The 20,549-nt window shown below is 43.2% G+C and overlaps 1 protein-coding gene across 5 annotated transcripts in view; it reads right to left on the bottom strand.

Annotated features, from left to right (window-relative positions):
• Positions 1–20,549, bottom strand: part of FAM199X (family with sequence similarity 199, X-linked) — a 605,277-nt gene that overhangs the window by 311,354 nt on the left and 273,374 nt on the right. For all 5 annotated transcript variants that reach the window (XM_044057577.1, XM_044057576.1, XM_044057575.1 and 2 more), the window contains one exon: positions 6,985–7,146. In XM_044057577.1, the coding sequence (XP_043913512.1) occupies positions 6,985–7,146 (162 nt within the window). The remainder of the gene's footprint in view (positions 1–6,984; positions 7,147–20,549) is intronic.

The raw sequence follows: 20,549 nt of genomic DNA, 5'->3' as shown, positions 1-20,549 counted from the left end.
ACCAGTAGTTATTCTGATTTTCTTATAAATTTTGTCCTGTAAGTAAAATCTAAGTTGTCTGTGTACATCCAATGAATGCAGAATCTGCTCCCCCTTGTTCTGTGGATTGGGAAAGAAAGTTGGCAAATGAATGGTCTGATTAAGAGCCACACTGGATACCACCTTAGGCATGAAGGATGTCCTGAGAGACACCCTGTCCGTATGAAAAATAATGAAAGGCTCCACTGCCAAAACCGCCTGTAATTCAGAAATCCTTCTAGCTGAAGTGACTGCTAAAAGGAAAGCTTTTTTCCAGGAGAGAAATTTTAAGTCTGCAGTAGCGGCTGGCTCGAAAGGAGGGAGAGTGAGTTTTTCCAATACAAAATTGAGGTCCCAGGCAGGGGTTGGAGCTCTCCTGGGTGGTCTTATGTTTTTGGCCCCTCTGAGATGCTGCTTTAGCAGAGGATGAGAGAAGAGGGGAGGTTCTGTGTTGTAATGAGCTGAAATGGCTGAGGCGTGGATTTTTATGGAAGAAAAGGACAGGCCCTTGTGAAGAATCTCAGTTAAATATTGCAGAATCTGAAGAATATTGGACAGTACTGTGCTTATTCCTTGTGCTTGGTTCCAGGCACAGAATCTTTTCCATTTGTCAGCAAAAGATTTTCTAGTACTAGGCCTTCTCGCCTCCAAAATGACATCCATCACAGGTTTGCTGAGGGATGCTAAGGGTGAAGTTAGGTGATAAGCCACTCTGCAAGATTCAAAGTTTGGAGTGGAGTGTGCAGAATTTGGTTGTTCTGCTGAGGCAGTAAGGTGTCTGAGGCAGGTGCCACGGTGGAAGTTGTGACACATTGCACAGGAGTGGGTAACAATGCTGGTGAGGCCAGTCTGGAGCAATCAGAATCATTTTTGGTTTGTCCTGTTTGACTTTTAGTAGAACCTTGGAGAGCAGAGGCAGAGGGGGAAAGACATAAACTGATAGGTACTTTCCAGGCTTTTTTGTGATGAGTTCTTGTGCAGAATTTGTCCAACTGATAGCTCTGGGGTGAGGCATAAAGATCTATGTCTGGACTCCCCCATTTGCGTGTCAACATGTTGAAAATCCGTGGTTTCAGTTTCCATTCGTGTGGATCTATGAGATTTCTGCTTAGTTCATCTGCCAGAGTATTCAGCTTTCCTGGCAAGAATTGATTGTAGTTGTATTTGGTAGGTCAAGGTCGTGTTCCACAATGTCATGGCTAGTCTGCAAAGGGGGTAGGAGTGTGTATCCCCCTGCTTATGTACCACATCACTGTGGTGTTGTCTGTCTATCATTAATTGTCCTGGATGAAGGAAGTCCTTGAAGGCTGTCAGTGCATTCTGTACAGCTAGCATCTCTTTCTGATTGATATGAAGGTGCATTTGATTTGGGGTCCATTTGCTGTGAATGCACTTCCCTGCCAGATGAGCCCCCCCCCAAGCATAGTCTGATGCGGCTGTTAGAGTGTGGGCGGCAGAGGGTGGTGTGAATGGCAGTCCCTTGTTTTGATGGCAGGCCTTTGCCCACCATAGGAACTCCAGTTGCAGGCAAGGTATGACAGGAATTATTGTTTCCAGGCTGTGACAATGTTGACTCCATAAACTTTTTAAGTACCACTGAAGTTTCCTCATATGCAGTCTTGCACATGGAATTAGAAGAATGCAGGAGGCCATAAACCAAAAGGCTTGCAGAATTTGTCTTGCAGATAGCAGGGTTTTTGTGGCCACCTGTTTGAAGTAAGTTACCAAATGAATTTGCTTTTCTGGCGCAAGATAAGCCATCTGGGCAGTTGTATTCAAGCTTTCACCCAGGAATGTAATTTTTTGAGAGGGTACCCAGCTGTGATTTATTTTCGTTTATGGTGTACCCTAGACAAGTTAGAACCCTTTTTACAAACGCCAGATGCTTCAGATGAATGTCCTTGTTTTCTGCCTGAATTAGACAATCGTCCAGGTAGGGATATATTTGAATATTTCTTTGCCTGCAAAATGCAATTACTGGAGTCAGGCACTTTGTGAAGACCCTGGGCACAGTCGATAAGCCAAAGGGCAGTGCAGAGAACTGGTAATGCAAGTAGCCTGCTTTGAAGCAGAGGTATCTTCTGCAAGATTCCCTGATTGGGATATGCAGATAAGCCTCTTTTAAGTCTAGAGTTACCAACCAGGCATCTTTGCCTAGCATAGAAAATAAAAGTTGAAGAGTCAGCATCTTGAATTTTGGAATGTCCAGAAATGTGTTTAGAGTACGCAAGTCCAGTACTGGATGCCATGATTTGTCTTTTCTGGGTACCAGGAAAAGTCTTGAATAGAAACCTTGTCCCTTTTCCTCTTCTGATACTGGCTGAATAGCCCCCATGTTCATGAGGGACAGGCCTCTGTCCACTGATGTGGGGGTAGATCAGGCCATCCGTCTGGGATTGGCAACTTGTGGAAATGAAATATGTATCCCTGGGATACTATATTTAAAACCCATTTGGTCCTGGGTTATAAGTTGCCAGTTTCTTGCATGAAGTGCCAATTTCCCCCCCCAAGGGGTGGCTATGAAGTAAGTGCTTGGTAATTGGAGAGGGAAGTCATTGAGACTGTTTACCATAGGGAGGTGCCTTGATGTTTCCAGATTTGGAGGTGGAGGCACCCCATTGCTTTGTTCTAAAAGTCCCTTGTGACTGAAACCTGGAGCCTTTGGAATGTCTGGGTTTGACTTGAGTGGCTCTCGAAGGAACTGGAATGGACCAGTTCTTAGTAAGCCAGTGCCTACTAAATCTTGGAGGTTGCACTTGTAAGAAATCTTTCACAGTTTGCATAGATTTAGCTTTATCTTCCATCTTTTTTTAGAACTTCTTCAGCCTTATTGCCAAACAGGCGGTCCTGCTGTAAAGGAGCATCCAAAAGTTTTGCTTTGACATGATCAGGCAGAGTTTGCTCCTAAAGCCAAGCATGCCTTCTAAGCACAGACCCAGTAACAGCAGCTCTGCAAGAGGTCTCTAAAGAATCAAAACCACATTGCAAAGTATGTTTGCCAACTTGTTCAGCTGAATGCAATAAATCCTGTAAATCTTTATTCTCCACACAGTCAGAAATCAACAACATTTTCTGTTTAAGCAGTCCCATGATATGCTGTTGATATTTTAGCATATGGAATTGACAGTTTAAAGCCCCGACTGCTAAGGTTGCAGAAGTATAAATCTTTTTACCCCATCTATTCAGTGCCCTGGAGTCTCTACCAGAAGGGGTAGAATTTTTAGCAGTAGAAGCCTTAATGCCCTTGGGCCTCTGAGAAATGCTTTCAGGGTCTGCAACAGGATTCTTGAAAAGGAATTTGTGGGACTCGGAACCCTGTAGTACCTGTCTGCTTTACTAGGGGCTGGAGGCAAGGAATCAGGGGCCATACTGAATTCAGAAAACACATCAACAATGTCTAGTACAGGAGGTACAGCCAAAGGCCTATGCTGAGGAAGAAGGAAATCCCTAAGCCTCTTTTTGGATTCAGAAAAATCCTGACTTTCCCAGTGAAAATGCTCCCTTAGGGTATGTAAAGTTTCCCCAAAAGAGAAATCCTCAGGCGGAGAGGTAGAGGGAATGGAATCCTCTGCATCAGAGTCCTCATAAGTAGGTATGGACAAATCCAGATCATTAGAAGAGTCAGAAGAAACAGAGTCCTGTTCAGAAGATTCATAGTCAAGTTCAATCCTAGGTCTCTTGGGGGGGGGGGGGGTTGACTACCCCTGATTAGAGTAATTAAATCTTCAGCCATTTTGATTATTTGTTTTTTAGGCATAGGGGCCTGAATATGTGGCCTGGGCGTCATTTTTTTAGACACAGATAGAGATTTAGGCCTTAGTACTGGAGTTGGAGTTAGTTTAATATGCAAGTCTGTAGGCCTGAATACACCCTCAGAAGCCGGTCCCTGCTCAGTGGCTTCGGACCCATCCAAGGTAGAGACATCCGCGGGTTCCACATGTGAAGCTTCTCGCGGCATACCGGACTCCGAATGGGTCTCAGTAGAGGCCTGCGAATCAGAAGTAGCGGGTATCGGGGGCTGTGAAAGTGCCTCACTGAGTACCGGCGAACTGGCGAATGGCTTAGGAGAAGCGTCGTTGGCAGTTTTGGACCTCAACGGCCTGTCTCTGTCTTTTTCTTTGCATTTTTTCGGTATTCCGGTAGTAATATGGCTAACCAACATAATTTCTGGGTAATTAAACCGACAGCCGAAATATTTAGAAGCAAAAATGTACCGACGACGGATAGTGCGCTGATTAAATAAAGCACAAAACCGACAGCGAGGAACGTCGTGGTCAGGGCCTAGGCAAGGAATGCAGTACAAATGAAAATCCTTATGAGGTATTTGCTTCCCACAAGTAATATAATTCTTAACTTTTACTGACATCGGTAAGGAGCAAGAAAATGTTTCCCCAACGGGGTACTTAGGTTTTAGTTGAAAACTTCGGTTCTGAAACTCGAAAATGAAAATTTCAGGAGTCGGCCGACCGGCACTTGCGAACTGCTTCTGCTTCAGGCACCGTGTGGCAAGAAAGACTGACGTAATGGCGTCGGCTGCATCTTTTATACCCCTGATGACCTGACGTCATAGAAGGGACAGCAACCGACGCAGGACCCAAGACTTTGTTAATCAGGCTGACTAAGGGCAACCTGCCAGCAGATTACCCAAATGTAATGACTGCAACAGTGAAACACGAACATCGACAAAACAAGCTGTCAAGAATCCCCCCCCCCCAAAAAAAAAATAAAGATCTGACCTTAATCTGTCAAAAATCACCTTGTCTACTAAATAATGTAAAAAAATAAAGTCAAAACTGAAGATGCAAATATTAAATGCAAAAACATGCTTGGGGCTCTTTTCTCCAATGCTTTCCTGATCATGACAAAAGGGATCTGCAGATTTGTGGAAATGCAGAGAACTACATTAAATAGAAAGGCGTCAAAAGCCAGTGAAAATTTTTCAGGAGCTACATTCTCTAGGGCATACAGCACCTTTGAAGTTGAAGCTGATGGACTGGATCATGTTAGGTTACGCTGTTCTTAAAGGTAGGGAAATGATGGCCTCAAATGTGGACACCACTGGGAAACATAAATAACACTCAAAGTAAATCCAGAACCCACACAGCATCTTCTCCTTTGTATAGTCAGCAAATAAAACCATTCCATGGTGGCAAGACTTCAGGAAAGGATCACATCTAGATGGAAAAAGAGGTCTAGATACGGCTGTCATGTCAAGATTATCCTGCCCATTCAACATCATAAAGGAAGGCTTCTAAATCAGAAGTCACAGTTCCCTCTGAGAAGAGAGCAGACTGTTCTCAGTAGGTCAGAAAGTAGCTACCCAAACAGGAGGAGTTGAAGAACCGTGGCATCTTGTTTGGGAGTGAGGGTACAGAAGATAGAGAAGTTTACCAGCAGAGGAGTGCAATGGTGGAAGTGCTGTGGGTGTTGTATGTCATAGGATGGGTAAGTAAGAGGCCAATCAAATTCTAACTAGTAGAATGAGAGCTTTGTTCAGTGCTCCCTTTCGCATTTGGAGCTACTAGCTTTAGGTAGGGGCAAGAAAGTTGACAGTGAATGCAAACAGCAGAAATTAAATTTATTCAAAGCGTTGCAAGGCTATATATTTGTAACAGAGTCAGCAGCATGGCTATGTGGGAAAATCACAAGAGAACAAGGCAGTGTTTTGCCAGACTGAGAGAAGATGAATATGATCATTAAGGCACCTATTGTGTAAGGTGACACCACCATGGTACAGCCTCCAGGAGTGTAATAAACATGAGTTACTAGGAGCTACAAATGAAGATCCTGCTGTATGAGTGCAGGAAAAGGAAAGGGAGGTCTCGCTCAACTCAAAAGAAGCTGTGTTTAACCTTGCTACCCCCATGACCATTCAAGGAAATCAATGTATTAAGAAAATGTGGAATAGAATTCCCATACACGTCAAGCAGAGCACCTCGCTGACCCTCTGCAAGAGAAATCTTGAGTGGACAGGAAATAAAAAATTCACCCCGGGGATAACTTCAGTGGCTCTATTTGACAGAGGCACTGGGAACTAAGGTTGGATGGTACGATGCCCGGGTAATCCTACGGGCTAGGCTTGTAAAGGCCCCAGGGCCATTAGCCTAGTATACACCTATGTACTGCTGTGTGGAAAATTATGACTCCACACTTTTTCAGGACCTTTACATCATTGTGTTTTATTCCAGCTGTCATGACCCAACCACCACAACAAATACCTCTTATGCACTACACAGTTTTACATTAATGGAAATAAACTTACATATACATATAAATTTACAAGAACTGACAGTTTTTGACAGCTACCACACAGGTTTACAAAAACTAAAAGCATGACATCAAGTTACTCAGCACTACAAAAACTAATCAGAAGCAGGAGTACAGACAGAAATTTCAGAGAGGTACACCAAGGATGACTGCTGCTGCCATACCTCAACATATCTGGCATTTTCATGTGGTATAAATGTTAGATATGTAACTAAAATGCAACATATTTACTAAAACTCGCTTACTAGTCTCTCAACAATTTGCACACCACAGCTCACACAGTGGATGCGCTTGAGATCCTTATTAGAATTAAACTCAGAGAATGCACAACTTTGTTAAAAACATTTATGGGAAATTTTTCATTATTCACCTCCTCTGTGACCAAGTCTGGATAACTTCTCAAAGAAAATGTAACTTTTAATAAAACATTTTATATACAAAGAATGTAGGAATTAATTTTGCCTGCAACAATCAATTTTATTATGGGACTGCCTTTACAATATCACCTATATAATACACAGAGAGTACTTAACACCACAGTCTGTTAAAGAGAAACTTAAGAGAGGAAAGGGAAGATGGCAAGGGATAAAAAGAGGAACAGGAAGATAAAAGGGACGCAAACATGCACACTGAATTACCTGTATTATATTCTGCATACAATTAGTTAACCTTATCTAATTTTATATTTTCAGAACTTACCTGTTTCAGCTTTTCATCTGTGAGACAATTTAGTTCGATGATAAATTCACTGTCAGTAGGCGAGATCTGAGCACTGGGGTCTATGATTTTAATAATGTCTAGCTGTTCACGAAGACCCATCTCAGTGCTGACTTTACGGCTCAGGTATTCAATATATTCAACCTGATAAAGTAAACAACACGCTAGTTAAAACACTAAACAAAAACTTTTGATTGCAATTTAAACAGAAATGACAAAATCCCCTTGCAAATAACTTGCCATAATAAAGCTGAAAAACTGACTTTTTTTTTTTTTTTTACAAAGCCTTAAAACACAAAATTGAAAAAATGGATAAGCTGTTCCATCAGTAGTAATTCATGGCAGCAACAGTCAGTGACAAAGTGTCCAGGGACCTGCAGGGGAACCGAAATGATGGTGTAATGGGAGGACTTCTAAATGTAGCAGACCTGACAACCACTACCCTCTGTGCACACAGAACACATCTTCACGTCATTAACTGTTTACCTCTTGGTCAAAGAACACACAACAAATGCACAGGTTCACTAAATATTGTCATTCAGACTCCACAATGGTAACCTAAACTAAACTGTGTGCATCAGGCTCAATATTGAGAGGACAATTACACACATACAAATTACATATAGTACATATAACATACTTTACATTAAGTTACACTGTTATTTTACTAGATACTACTATAAATTACTATGTCTACAGTTTTTGGCAGCTGAGTAATTGATTACTGCGCATTTATTTATTGCATACTTATTTTCTGATATGTTAGAATAGCTAGCAGATAAATATCGTACTTGATTGCCATTGTAATCAGGTAATTATGAGCGACCATCTCATAATTTCTATTGCACCATAATAGTTTGACCAACACAAGATCATGTCAATGACTAACATTCCTGTGACTGCTTCCAGAGTTCAAAAATCTAATCGCCTATGGGAAGAAACTGTTTTTTTTTACAGCGCATGCTGCGGTATTGTCTGCCAGATTACAAGCGTGTAAACAGACCCTAGACAGGGTGTGCAGGATCACTGGCGTTTTCATGGCCCTGCTGTAGCAACATGTTGTACACAGACCATGTTTAGTGGAGAAGTTGGAGCCTGTCATTCTCTCAGCGACCTTCACCGCCCTCTGTATGGCTTTTTGATATGCAACTGAACAGCCCCCATATCACACCATGAAGTTGCTCATTAGGATGCTTTCTGCAGCACTCCTGTAGAAGGTGATAAGGATGGAGGACAGTAGATCACCTTTCCTTAACCTCCACACAAAATGCAGGCATTGGTGGTCTTTCTTGACTAAGTGATTGCTGTTTAGTGACCAGGACATTTCCTCTGCAATGTGGACTCCAAGGAATTTTGTGCTACTTACCATTTCCACCCTCTCTCCATTAATCATGAGTGGACAGTGAGCTGCATGGGTTCTCCTGAAGTCTATTATGATCTCCTTAGTTTTGGTGACGTCGAGATCATGTTTGTACCTAGCACAACAGTCAGTCAGTAGATTTACTTCTTCCTGGTATGCTCCTTCATCTTCATTACTGAACACTGAGAACTCAGCACAGCTCCTCGTGGTGGCCAGCAGTGTTCCTGTAGCAGCAGAGACCAGAAAAGACTACCTTTCCAGATTTTAAGTATTTTTCTTGGCTTTTTCGACTATTTGATACTTTCGACCACTGTTTTTGCTTGTTTTATTGAAGTTTGCACTGTTTTTTCTGTCTTTATAAGCTAAAACTGTTTACTGCACTTGCTAATTTAAGTTTTGCCTAAAAGTTAAATTACAGGCTAATACGCTCAAGTGTACTAGCTTTTGATAGCAATTAATCGAAAATTATAGCATTTATTGTGTTTTCTGCCTTTCTGTAAAAAAATCTTGGAAAAAAAATATATATATATCTTTGTTTTTCCATACTTTCCTAACTAGTGTTCCAGAGACCAGATTTTGCTGATTCCTGGGCTTTGTCTTGGTTCCTGTGTTTCTCCATTTTCCTTGTTTGGTCAGGGGGAAGTTTCTTTACTCACCAGTGAGAGTGGGGAGTACTGAGCTGCCTGTTTGTCCTTAGAGGAGTGGTTTAAGGCAGTAACTTGTAGTTTATTGGCCATTTTGGGTAATTTCCTGTCTTTTACAGCCCCCTGCTATAAAGCGCGCTTTAGCGAGCATTAGCGCAATTTAGCGCGGAGCTGCTACCGTTGCACACTAGGGCAGCGCCGGTTAATCAGGTTTAAACAATTAGGGCTACCTAAATTCCACTCTTCAAATTTTCCCTTAAAATTACCTTCCTCAAAGTATACTACTGTTCTATATAGTGTATCCTATAACTATAAATTATCTCTACTTGACTCCCAAGTAGACTATTCTCTATCTGTATAGCCCAGCACTTGCTCCTACAATACTTATCACCTCGATACAGCACTCTTGTTATAGAAAGTACCCCAAAAAAGCAAACCCCATTTCTCGGTCACCCATATCCTCCAGAACCTTTTTTAAGTTATTCTGTCTATTCCTTCTAGCATGTCGAGGGATCAGTTGCTAATGTCCTCTCCTGCTCAGCTGGTGAACCTGGGAATACTGAGGCAATGTTACAATTGCCTCATGTACACAGACAACCCTCTCCTCCTCCCACAAAACACAAATACATGCGAGAGATGCAACTATACGGCCAAACTGGAGGCTGAGCTCTCTCAACATAGGACTGGCAAGACCAGACAGGAGGAGAAGGTAACCACACACACTATAGACCCAGTCTCACATAATACCATCACAACCTCAAATCATACACATAAACACACAGACATACTCGGAGGCTCTGATCAAAAATCTACCAAAACAGCAGAGGCCACCAAAGCAGACACCCAAACAACTACCACCTCAGAACACAACACCTGCAACACATAGACCACACAGTCAGAGTGTCAAGCAGTCACAGCCCTTAAGGCCAAACACAATGCCAGACACACTAGTCATTGGTGACTCCATAGTCAGACACACTGACGTCCCGCTCACCAGACTGAGTAAGGAGAAGGTCACAGTAAGCTGCCTGTCGGGCGCTAGAATCCGCCACATAACGCATGCACTCAGGTCTCTCAACAGCAGGTACAAGTACGACTCAATCATTGTCCATGCTGGTGTAAACTACCTGAGACGTACCTCCTTGGACTACATGAAGAGAGACATAGAGGAGCTCTCTGATTATGTAGCCCAAGCAGGTATGACCCTGACCTTGAGCAGTATCCTACCTTCACCAAGAAGGATGCCACAATACAGAGATAAGATGATCAGCTTTAACAATTGGCTTAAACTCTGGTGTCATTCAAAGGGGATCCAATGTCTATCTGCCTGGGATGACATGATGGACAAGCCATGCTGCTTCGCAAGGGACGGCTTGCACCTGTCACCCCTGGGATTCCGGATTTGGGCAAAGGCTCTTGCCACCCCCATAGTGCCTTTTTTAGGCAAGGCTCAAATTCTAAACCTACCACCCTAGAACACAACAAAGAAAAAAAACTAAGGGTAATGCTGCTCAATGCCAGAAGTCTCAACCTCAAGATGCACGCACTCGAGGCCCTTCTCAGTATGTAGAACATCGATGTCTGTGCTGTGAAAGAAACCTGGTTCAAGGCTCCTGAGAGCACCCCAGCACTATCAGGTTTTACCTCATATCATGCGTTCCGGCCCCAAAATCCGGACAATACCAAGAAAGGAGGGGGGGTATCCATATTCATCAAGGACACCCACACCTCAAGATTGGTGGCAACGCACGATGCATCGGAAACCATCCAGGTGCAATTAACCATAGGCAAGACTGCTCTGCAATTTGTAGCATGTTACAGGCCACCCTCGCAAACTCAGGAACCTCACATGGCCTTCCTGAAAACACTAGAGGGGATAAATGTATCTCCGAACACCATCATACTAGGTGACTTCAACTACCCTAATATAGACTGGGAACACTACTCAAGCCCAAACACTCTAGCCCAAAAGTTCCTGGAATTCATAAACTCAAATGCCATGGAACAACTAGTCACCATCCCCACAAGAGGAGAAAACATACTTGATCTCATCATCACGAACATGGGAGCATAATGTTCAACACCGGAAGTATACCCCTCACTGGTGAGATCAGATCACAAACTAATCTCGCTGGAGGTCCTCATCCCCCCACCGAAATAAAAAAGACCACAGTAAAGAACTTCTCGAAAGCCGACTTCACACTTCTAAAGACTAGTGTGGTCTCCTTTAAGGCCCCCGAGCCGGTAAACATTACTCAAACCGCTGAATCACTTACAAATGCCTTCTACCAGCACCTGCAGGGCTGCATGGATCAGGCAATCCCAAGCAAAACAAAGACTCTTTGTACCAAAGGCAAGCGTCCAGTCTGGTGGACCCCAGCCATAAACTCTACAACAAAAGGAGAAAGCTACTACAAGATAGAGCAAAATCCTTAAAAGGTAAGACACCGCTGATCACTATAAGTAAAAAGCTAAGAGCTCTCATAAAATCATCCAAAGCTAATTTTGAGAAAAAAATAGCTAAGGACTCTAAAGACAACCATAAGGCATTCTTTAGCTATGTCAGAAACCTAGGAGGAAACTCCCAGAAATGCTCAGAATTAGTTCAAAATGATGTGAAGATTACTGATCCTACAGACATTGCCAACATACTGGCTGACAGGTTCAGTGCAAACTCCCAAAGGAGAGATATCTATACCAAATGATTGTAGCCCCCAAACATCTCTAACGCCCAGGTGAGAACTGCTCTCTCCAAGGCAAAAAACACAGCATCCATGGGACCTGATGGTGTCCCCGGCTGTGTGCTCCACAAACTCAATGAGGAATTAAACCCACAGTTAGGACAGCTGTTTAATCTCAGTCTCACCTCCGGATACACTCCAGGAGTGGCGCACAGCGACTGTGGTCCCACTCCACAAAGGCGGTGCCTCCACCGACCCTGGAAATTACCGTCCCATTAGCTTGACAAGCCTTATCTGCAAAGCCATGGAGAGGATCATAATGGATCTCATAAATAAAGACATAGGGAATTTGCAGACTTTGGATCCAACCCAGTTTGGCTTTGTCAAAGGCAGATCATGCCTTTTAAACTTGGTTGACTTTTTCAAAACAGTCACCAAGGCCATTGACGAGGGAAAGACAGTCCATACAGCTTACCTAGACCTGGCGAAGGCTTTCGATACAATACCCCACTCAGGTATCATTGAAAAACTCATCAACTTAAATGTAAACCCATGCATTACAAGATGGGTTGCAAACTGGCTGAGTGACAGAACCCACAGGGTCAGAGTTGCTGGCGCCATGTCAGACTCAAAGCCTGTCACAAGTGGTGTCCCACAGGGCTCAGTCCTGGGCCCACTCGTTTGGCATCTACTTTTCTGAAGTACAATCAAACACAGGAGGGTTATGGCTGACAAAGTTTGCAGATGACTGCAAACTGGGCGCCGTAGTCGAAAACACATCTGACACGGATATCCTTCAGAAGGGTCTCACAGAAACAGATAACTGGTGCCAGAGCCATGGCCTAAAGTTAAATGCCAAGAAATGCATAGTCATACCCTTCGGGAAAAACAAGGTTACCCCTAGCTACCATATAGGTGGCAATCCCCTGATCACAGAAGAAGTTATCAGGGACCTGGGGACCCAGGTTGACAGTAGCCTTTCATTCGACACTCATATTGCTAAAGTAGTTAGGAAGACCTTCTACATTGCCCACCTTATCATGAAGGGATTCACATCTAGATCAAGGGAGGTCATAGTCTCCCTATACTCATCACTCATCAGACCAATGATTGAGTACAATGCCCCATTCGGAATGTATCTGACCCGACACTTGCAGCAGCTGGAGAGGCCACAAATGTTCCTCACCAAAAGGATAAAGGGTCTCAAAAATCTGTCTTATGCTGCCCGACTGAAAGAACTCCAGTTATATTCAGTTGCTTACCGCTTGCTCCGAGGTGACCTGTGCCTGACATACAAGGCCATGTCAAACCCAGATTTGATGAACATGCTTCATCTCAAAAAATCTAGATCCCTCAGAACCACAAGGGCGGGAGACTTAAACCTCGACACGGTTATTAATAGGACGTGCTGGAGGGATAGATTCATCACCCAAAGACTCCCTATGCTGTGGAACAAAATCCCGGTTTATGTGAGGCAGAGCACCTCGCTGGCCTTGTTCAAGAGGAATCTTGACCAATGGATGGGAGATCGCAGATACACCCCAGGGGTTACCTCAGTGTCACTGCTCGACAGAGGCACAGCAAAATAATGGGGATAGTTTCTCCAAACTAAAGGGGTGGCGTAAGCCACAAAACTATGGGCTAGGCTTGTAAATGCCCTCGGGCAGATAGCCTAGTATGAACCTATTACTGATGAGGCCCACAACTATGGTCTCATCTACAAACTTGATGATATGATTGGTATTAAATCTGGCTATACAGTCGTGAGTTAGTATGGTAAACAGTAGACTCAACACACATCCCTGGGGTACTCCTTTGTTAACTGTGATGTTTCTTGAGGAATTCTTTACCACACATACTTTCTGTGGTCTTTTGATCAAAAAGTCCAGTATCTAATTGCACATGTGGTTACGGATGCCTAGATAGACGAGTTTCTCGTTTAGCTGTTGTGGGATAAATGTATTGAATGCTGAACTAAAGTTAATAAACAGCATCTTAACATAGCTGTCCTTATTCTCCAGGTGTGTCATTGCGAGATGTTGTGCAACCAAGATGGCATCTGCCGTGGAGCAACTGGCATGATACGTGTTCAGTTAGAACAGCCTCTTTCAAATTAATGATTTGAGAGGATTATACTAACTTTCATAAAGATGAAATCTCTGGTGAACAATATTTATGTATTTATGCATGCTCTGATTAGTGGGATGTCAACTAGCTGATGCCAATGTTCAGTACAAGTCGAGGATGAAAAGCTCTTGGGGAAGAGAAAACATTGACGAATATACAAATTCTTTGCAAATGCTGGTCATCCATCAGTGGTGTCTGGAAACTGACATCTGACCTGAAGGTTCTCTTCATTTCACTGGAAGCCTGCTCGGCTGTTTAACCATCAAAGGATGATACAGCAAACAAAGACAGTAAGATCTGGGGCACACAAGCCAGTACCTCTCCGGATGTGGCACACTGGGCCTCAGCAAGAACAGAGTAGGGTTGCTAAGAACTCTCATTTCCTGCTGGAAGTTCAACTATTAGCCTTTTACGTTTCTTTCGTAGCCATCTTTCCTTTCTAGAAAGCACTTTCTTACAATACGTGAAGAACACCCTGAACTGGTGAAAGCCCTGTGAGGTAACGGCGTAACTTTTTGAGTCTGAAGGTAGCATTAAAACTACACACTCTCTCACATAGCATCTTTTTACTAAAGGTGATAAAGTACTCACAAGACAAGACCTTGTAGTTCTCACTCACAGGTATGACAGGTAATGTAAAGAGAGTAGTCCTTTGGTGGAATGGGTCTTCTGGAGGCACACTTGTTAATGTTTCCAAGAGAACAAAGGACTTCAGGAAATAGTACTCCACACAATCTACTTTGGAAAAGCTCATTTATCTGAAATGCAGTCTAATATCAATAAGTCTTATGAAATACAAAAAAGATAACCAACTGAGTACTTACTGTTTTGGAAATCACTTCTAAGAAACCACACAGCAGACAGACTGCTTCGTGTGGCAAAAAAATAAAACTGAAGATGGTACAGGCTACTCTTTCTGATGTACTACTTGACATCCTTGTTAAGGGAGTTCAGTCCCACTCTGTTGATGTCCAGACATTTTGGTAGTTGCACTAGAGAGTGGATGCCCACTAGTAGATAATTCTCATGGACAGACTTCTGCAGCAGTGATACTCACAATGAACATCATAATATTCTAACCTTTAGAGGGAATATATTAAAGTGACTAAATGAAATGGGGAAAGTGGCTACATTCTAACTAATAATAGAAATAACAGTCTTGACTTTATGTCTTTTTCAGCCATGTACAAAGTACACTTGCATGCCAATCGAATATCATCAGACAAACATGTAAAGGTTTAAGTCAAAGTCACAGATTGTGGGGTAAACACCTTAACCATTAAGCCAAGTCAATCCCCAACATCTGGAGACCAGAATACCCCATCAACCATAAAATGACACAAACATTTCAGTCCAGGGCCATTGTCCACCTAATTTGACATCCATGCATAAATGGAGAAGTTAAGGAAAGTAGGACAATTGTGCTTCTAGAAGACATGCACTTCCACAGAGGCCTACTGATCTTTTCTTTTCTGGCTAAAAGCAGGCTACAGATTAGCTGCCTTCACTTGCAAGATGTACCTATCAAAACGGTGCTGAATAAACAGCAAGAGGAATTGTAAGCAGAGTGTGCGCTACAGGTAACTTCACACATCACATCAGTACTGTAAAAAGCATAACCCAGTGACCTTAACAGATATGCCACACTTTGATACGATCATATATTGGGAGGATATAGCTTAATGGTCAAGGTCTTTACCTCAAAGATGCAAAGAACAGGGTTTGATTCTGACCTCTAGCTATTGCCTAGACTTGCAGTAGTCTGCATACTGATATCTTAGTATTTACCTAAAAACCAAGAGTACTTTTTCAGGGATTGGGGGTTGGCACAATGACTAAACTGTTTATCTTACAAGCACAAGGTACAAAGATTGATTCTCACTTTTGGGAAGCATAAGTAGGGATTAAAAATACCTCCCAGGGCAGTTAGCCTAGAAACCAACTGCAAATCTATAAAATTGATACAAATAACGCAAAAACGATGACAGTACTGCATTGACAATGCATACATCTGAAATACTGAATAAGGACTTTTTGTTTTTTGGAGTGCTGCAAACATGGGCTGATGGCTGAAAACCTATTTGGGTTTATGGGTGGCAAGGTAGCAATGAATAAAACACTAATAATGACAACAGCAAAACCTTATGGAAAGTATAACCAGACTAGAGAAACTACTCAGACATTTGGTTTTGTTCAGCGATACTCAATACTTTGCAACACAACCAGGAAGGGAAAGTACAACACAAGCCAAATGGAGCTCAACAAACAAAATATGTTGTGGAAAAACACACAAGACACAATAAAAAGTACAGTTTTGTACCTACCATAAATGTAGATGTCCGATAGGAATGCATCTGCAGTCCTTACAAATGGGTTGTCCTGTCGTCAGGCAGCCCTTCGGTCGGCCGGATTCCAAAGTCTGGGTCTGGCTTCGGCTGGTGTCGCGCTTCACCCGACGTCATAGCTGCAGTTTTTCGGGTATAAAGGCATCAGCCGACGCCATTTTCCTCAGTGTTTCTTGCCCCAGATGCCAGGTGCCCTCTTGGATGGCTAAATTTGGATAAATGCCAATGTTTCCAAATAGTAGAGAGCAAACACATAAAATAAGCATGTATGTACATATATACAAACAAATACACCATAATAGATCCCCCCCAAGCTAGATGAAGGATGGCAAATACCCTAGGAGTACCACAGAGGGGAAGGAGGGTGGGTAATCCTGACTGCAGATGCATTCCTATCGGACATCTACATTTATGGTAGGTACAAAACTGTACTATGTCCTTCAAGGATGCATCTGCAGTCCTTACAAATGGGTAGAATACCATAGCTAAACTAGGGGAGGAGGAAAAAAGAGATTATGGTGTAGTTAGGATCCCTTGCAAAACAGCAGTGGCAAAACCTGCTCGGGATCTAGAGCATAAAGGTAAATTGTAATGCTTGGCAAATGTATGCACGGAGGTCCAAGTAGCAGCCTCTATAATGTCCTTGGTGGCCACTCCTCGTAAGAAAGCTGTGGTAGTGGCTGTAGCCCTTGTGGAGTGAGGCCTGATGTTCTCTGGAGTTTTATTTCCATGGTAGGAGTAACAAAATCTAATGCAATTTCCTATCCATTTGGAGATTGTCTGTTTTGAAATTGGTTTTCCTTCCTTTCCTGTTGCATATGCTACCAGAAGCTGGTCAGTTTTTCTATTGGACTTGGTCCTGTCCAGGTAGTAACGTAATTGTCTATTTACATCCAAGGTATGCAACAGTCTTTCTCCCCTGTTCTGTGGGTTGGGGAAGAATGTAGGTAGGTGGCTAGCCTGATTTAAAGACACTCTGGATACCACCTTAGGCATAAATGTAGGATTTGTTCTCATGGACACTCTATCTTGATGGAAGATCAGGAAGGGTTGCACTGCCATTAATGCCTGTAGTTCAGAGACCCTTCTTGCTGAGGTGATTGCCAGCAGGAAAGCAGTCTTCCAGGATAAGTATTGTAATTCTGCTGTTGCTGCTGGTTGAAGGGGAAGTGTCAATTTTTCTAGCACAAAGTTCAAGTCCCATGCTGGCAATGGTGGTTTCCTGGGAGGTTTTACATTTTTAATTCCTCTCAGAAATTGCCTGAGCAGAGGATGTGAGAAGACAGGAGGATCCAAGCTGTATTCTGCTGAAATAGCTGATGCATGTATCTTGATGGAAGAATAGGACAGGCCTGTATGGAAGAGCTCTGCCAAGTACTCCAGGATGTTGGCTATGTTTACCAGTGCCACATCTTCTCCCTTTGCAGTACTCCAAATGAGATATCTTTTCCATTTTGCTGCATAATTCTTTCTTGTGGAAGGTCTACGAGCCTCAAGGATTATGTCTTTAACCCTTTGGGATAAATTTGGGTTAATTGTCCTTATGTAATATTCCAGGCAGTTAGCTGCAGAGTTTTCAGGTTTGGATGCAGGATGTTATAGTTGTTCTGTGTTAACAGCAATGGGATCAGGGGAAGTGCCCATATTTGTTCCCGAGACATGCTCCTCAGTAATGGGTACCAATGTTGCCTTGGCCAGTCTGGAGCTATCAGAATGATCCTTGGACATTCCTCTTTGATCTTCAAGAGCACCTTGTGCATCAAAGGAAGTGGAGGGAATGCATATGCTGTCAGGTTTTTCCAACTGAAAGATAGGGAGTCCACCTTCCAAGCAAGTGGGTGGTACGTCCTTGTGCAGAATTTCTTTAGCTGGTGATTGAGTGGGGATGCAAATAAGTCTATTTGTGGTAATCCCCATTCTCTTGTGATGGCTTTGAATATGTCCGGATGCAGCATCCATTCGTGGGCATCCGTGGTAGTTCTGCTTAATAGGTCTGCTAGAATGTTTTCTTTTCCCGGTACAAAAATTGCTTGTAACTGAATGTTGTAGCTCAGAGCCACATCCCATAGGTCCAGTGCCAGCCGACATAGAGGGTATGAATGTGTGCCTCCCCGTTTGTTGATGTACCACATAACTGTGGTGTTGTCTGTCCTTATCATCAACTGACCTTCTTGGAGAAATGGTCTGAATGACTGGATTGCCAATTTTACTGCCAGCATTTCCTTTAGATTTATGTGCAGGCGCAGCTGGTCTTGAGTCCATAAGCCTTGTATGCACTTGTCCAGCATGTGTGCCCCCCAACCGAGGTCTGAGGCGTCTGTCGTGATGGTTTGGTTTGGTTGACTGTTGCAGAAGGGCAATCCTGTGTTTGATTGACAGGCCTGAGCCCACCATAGGAACTCTTGCTTCAGGCATGGGATTATTGGAATTTTGGTTTCTAGGCTGTGCTTGTGTTGAGACCACAAATTCTTTAGGTACCACTGTAGCTTTCTCATATGCAGTCTGGCATGAGGGACCAGAATTATGCAGGATGCCATGAAGCCTAGGGCTTGCAGTACTTTTCTTGCAGTTAGATGGTTCTGCTTTGTTAATGCCAAGAAGTAGAGAGGTAGTTGCTCTTTCTTTTCTGCAGTTAGGAATGCCATTTGTTTTGATGTGTCCAGCTCTGCACCCAGAAAGGTTATTCTTTGGGATGGAATCAGCCTTGACTTTTTTATATTGACTGTATATCCCAGGGCTTGTAGCAGGTAAATGACTCTTTGTAAGTCTTCTGTTAGCTTGGTTTTGTTGTCCGCTTGTATCAGGCAGTCGTCCAGGTAGGGGTAAATTTGGATTCCCTGAAGTCTGCAATGAGCAATTACTGATGCCAGGCATTTCGTGAACACTCTGGGTGCAGTAGATAAGCCAAAGGGCAATGCTGAGAATTGATAATGCTCTGATCCTGCAAGAAATCTGAGGTATCTTCTGCAATTTGGTCGTATGGGGACGTGCAGGTATGCCTCCTTGAGATCTAGAGTTACCAGCCAAGACTCCTTGCCCAGCATGGGAAGAAGCTGCTGTAGGGTCAGCATTTTGAATTTTGGAACAATGAGGAATGTGTTTAAAGCGGACAGGTCGAGAATAGGCCTCCATTTGCTCTCTTTTCTTGGTACCAGGAAGAGTCTGGAGTAAAATCCCTTTCCTTGTTCCATAGATGGTACCTTTTCCACAGCTCTCATTCTTAATAATTGAGATATTTGCTTTAGAGCTTCTGCCCTTTGAGTAGGTGGTAGGTTTGGCATTCCTCTCATTCCTGGTAGAGTATGGAAATGGAACCTGTAACCTTGGTCTATAGTTTGCAAAATCCATTTTTCCCTTGTGATGCAATGCCAGTTCTTTGAAAATAAGGTTAGCTTTCCGCCTAAGGGTGCTTCCAGTTGTTCCCTGGTAGGCGGTGCCACAGCCAAGTCACTGTGATTGTGTTGTTGTAGTGGTGGTGGCTGCGTCCGTGCCTCGCTGGTTGTTACCCTGCCACTGGCGTCCCCTGTAGGCACCCCTGGATTGGTTTCTGCCTCTTGAACGCCTATTCCTGCCTCTCTGTGTCTTAGAGGAGTCCGGAAAGGACCAATTCTTGGAGGGCCAGTTCCTGCTAAACCTTGGAGGTTGAACCTGTAAGAAATATTTCACTGTTTGTACAGATTTCGCCTTCTCTTCCATCTTTTTCAGTACCTGCTGTGCAGGAGAACCAAATAAATTGACTTTGTCCATGGGTGCATCTAAAAGCTTTGATTTGACATGGTCTGGTAATGCCTGCTCTTTCAACCATGCATGTCTCCTGATAACTGTGCCAGTCATGGCTGATCTAAAGGAAGCCTCCAGTGCATCATAGCCACATTTTAAAAAATGGTTACTAACCTGCTGTATGTTATGTACCATTTCCTGAACATACTTCTTATCTAAAGATTCTTCAGAGGACAGTTTTTTAGTTAACTGGTCTAGCATAAACTCTTGATATTGAATCATATGAAATTGACAGTTCAAAACCCTAGCTGATAGAGTAGCAGAAGTGTAAACTTTTTTACCCCATCTCTCTAAGGACCTGGATTCCCTTTCAGAGGGGAGGGGGTTTTTAGCAGATGTAGTTGCTACAGCCTTAGGCCCCTGGGAGATAGTCTCTGGATCTGCAAAAGGAGCCTTGTATAAATGGTGATGAGTGTCCAGGACCCTGTAGAACCTATCGGGCTTAGCAGGGGCCGGAGGTAATGAATCAGGGGCAGTGCAAGCATCATTAAATGCATCATCTACAACAGAAAGAACTGGAGGTATAGCTAAAGGCCTATGCTGTGGCAAGTGTAAAAAGGTTCTAAGCCTTTTTCTGGAGTCTGAGAAATCTTGGCCCTGCCACTGAAAT

The sequence above is a fragment of the Protopterus annectens genome, chromosome 15.part0, assembly GCF_019279795.1.
Source record: "Protopterus annectens isolate FY-2018-M chromosome 15.part0, PAN1.0, whole genome shotgun sequence".
Taxonomy (NCBI): Eukaryota; Metazoa; Chordata; order Ceratodontiformes; family Protopteridae; genus Protopterus; species Protopterus annectens.
The sequence above is the reverse complement of the archived record's forward strand: the minus strand, read 5'-3'. Positions and strand labels throughout refer to the sequence as shown.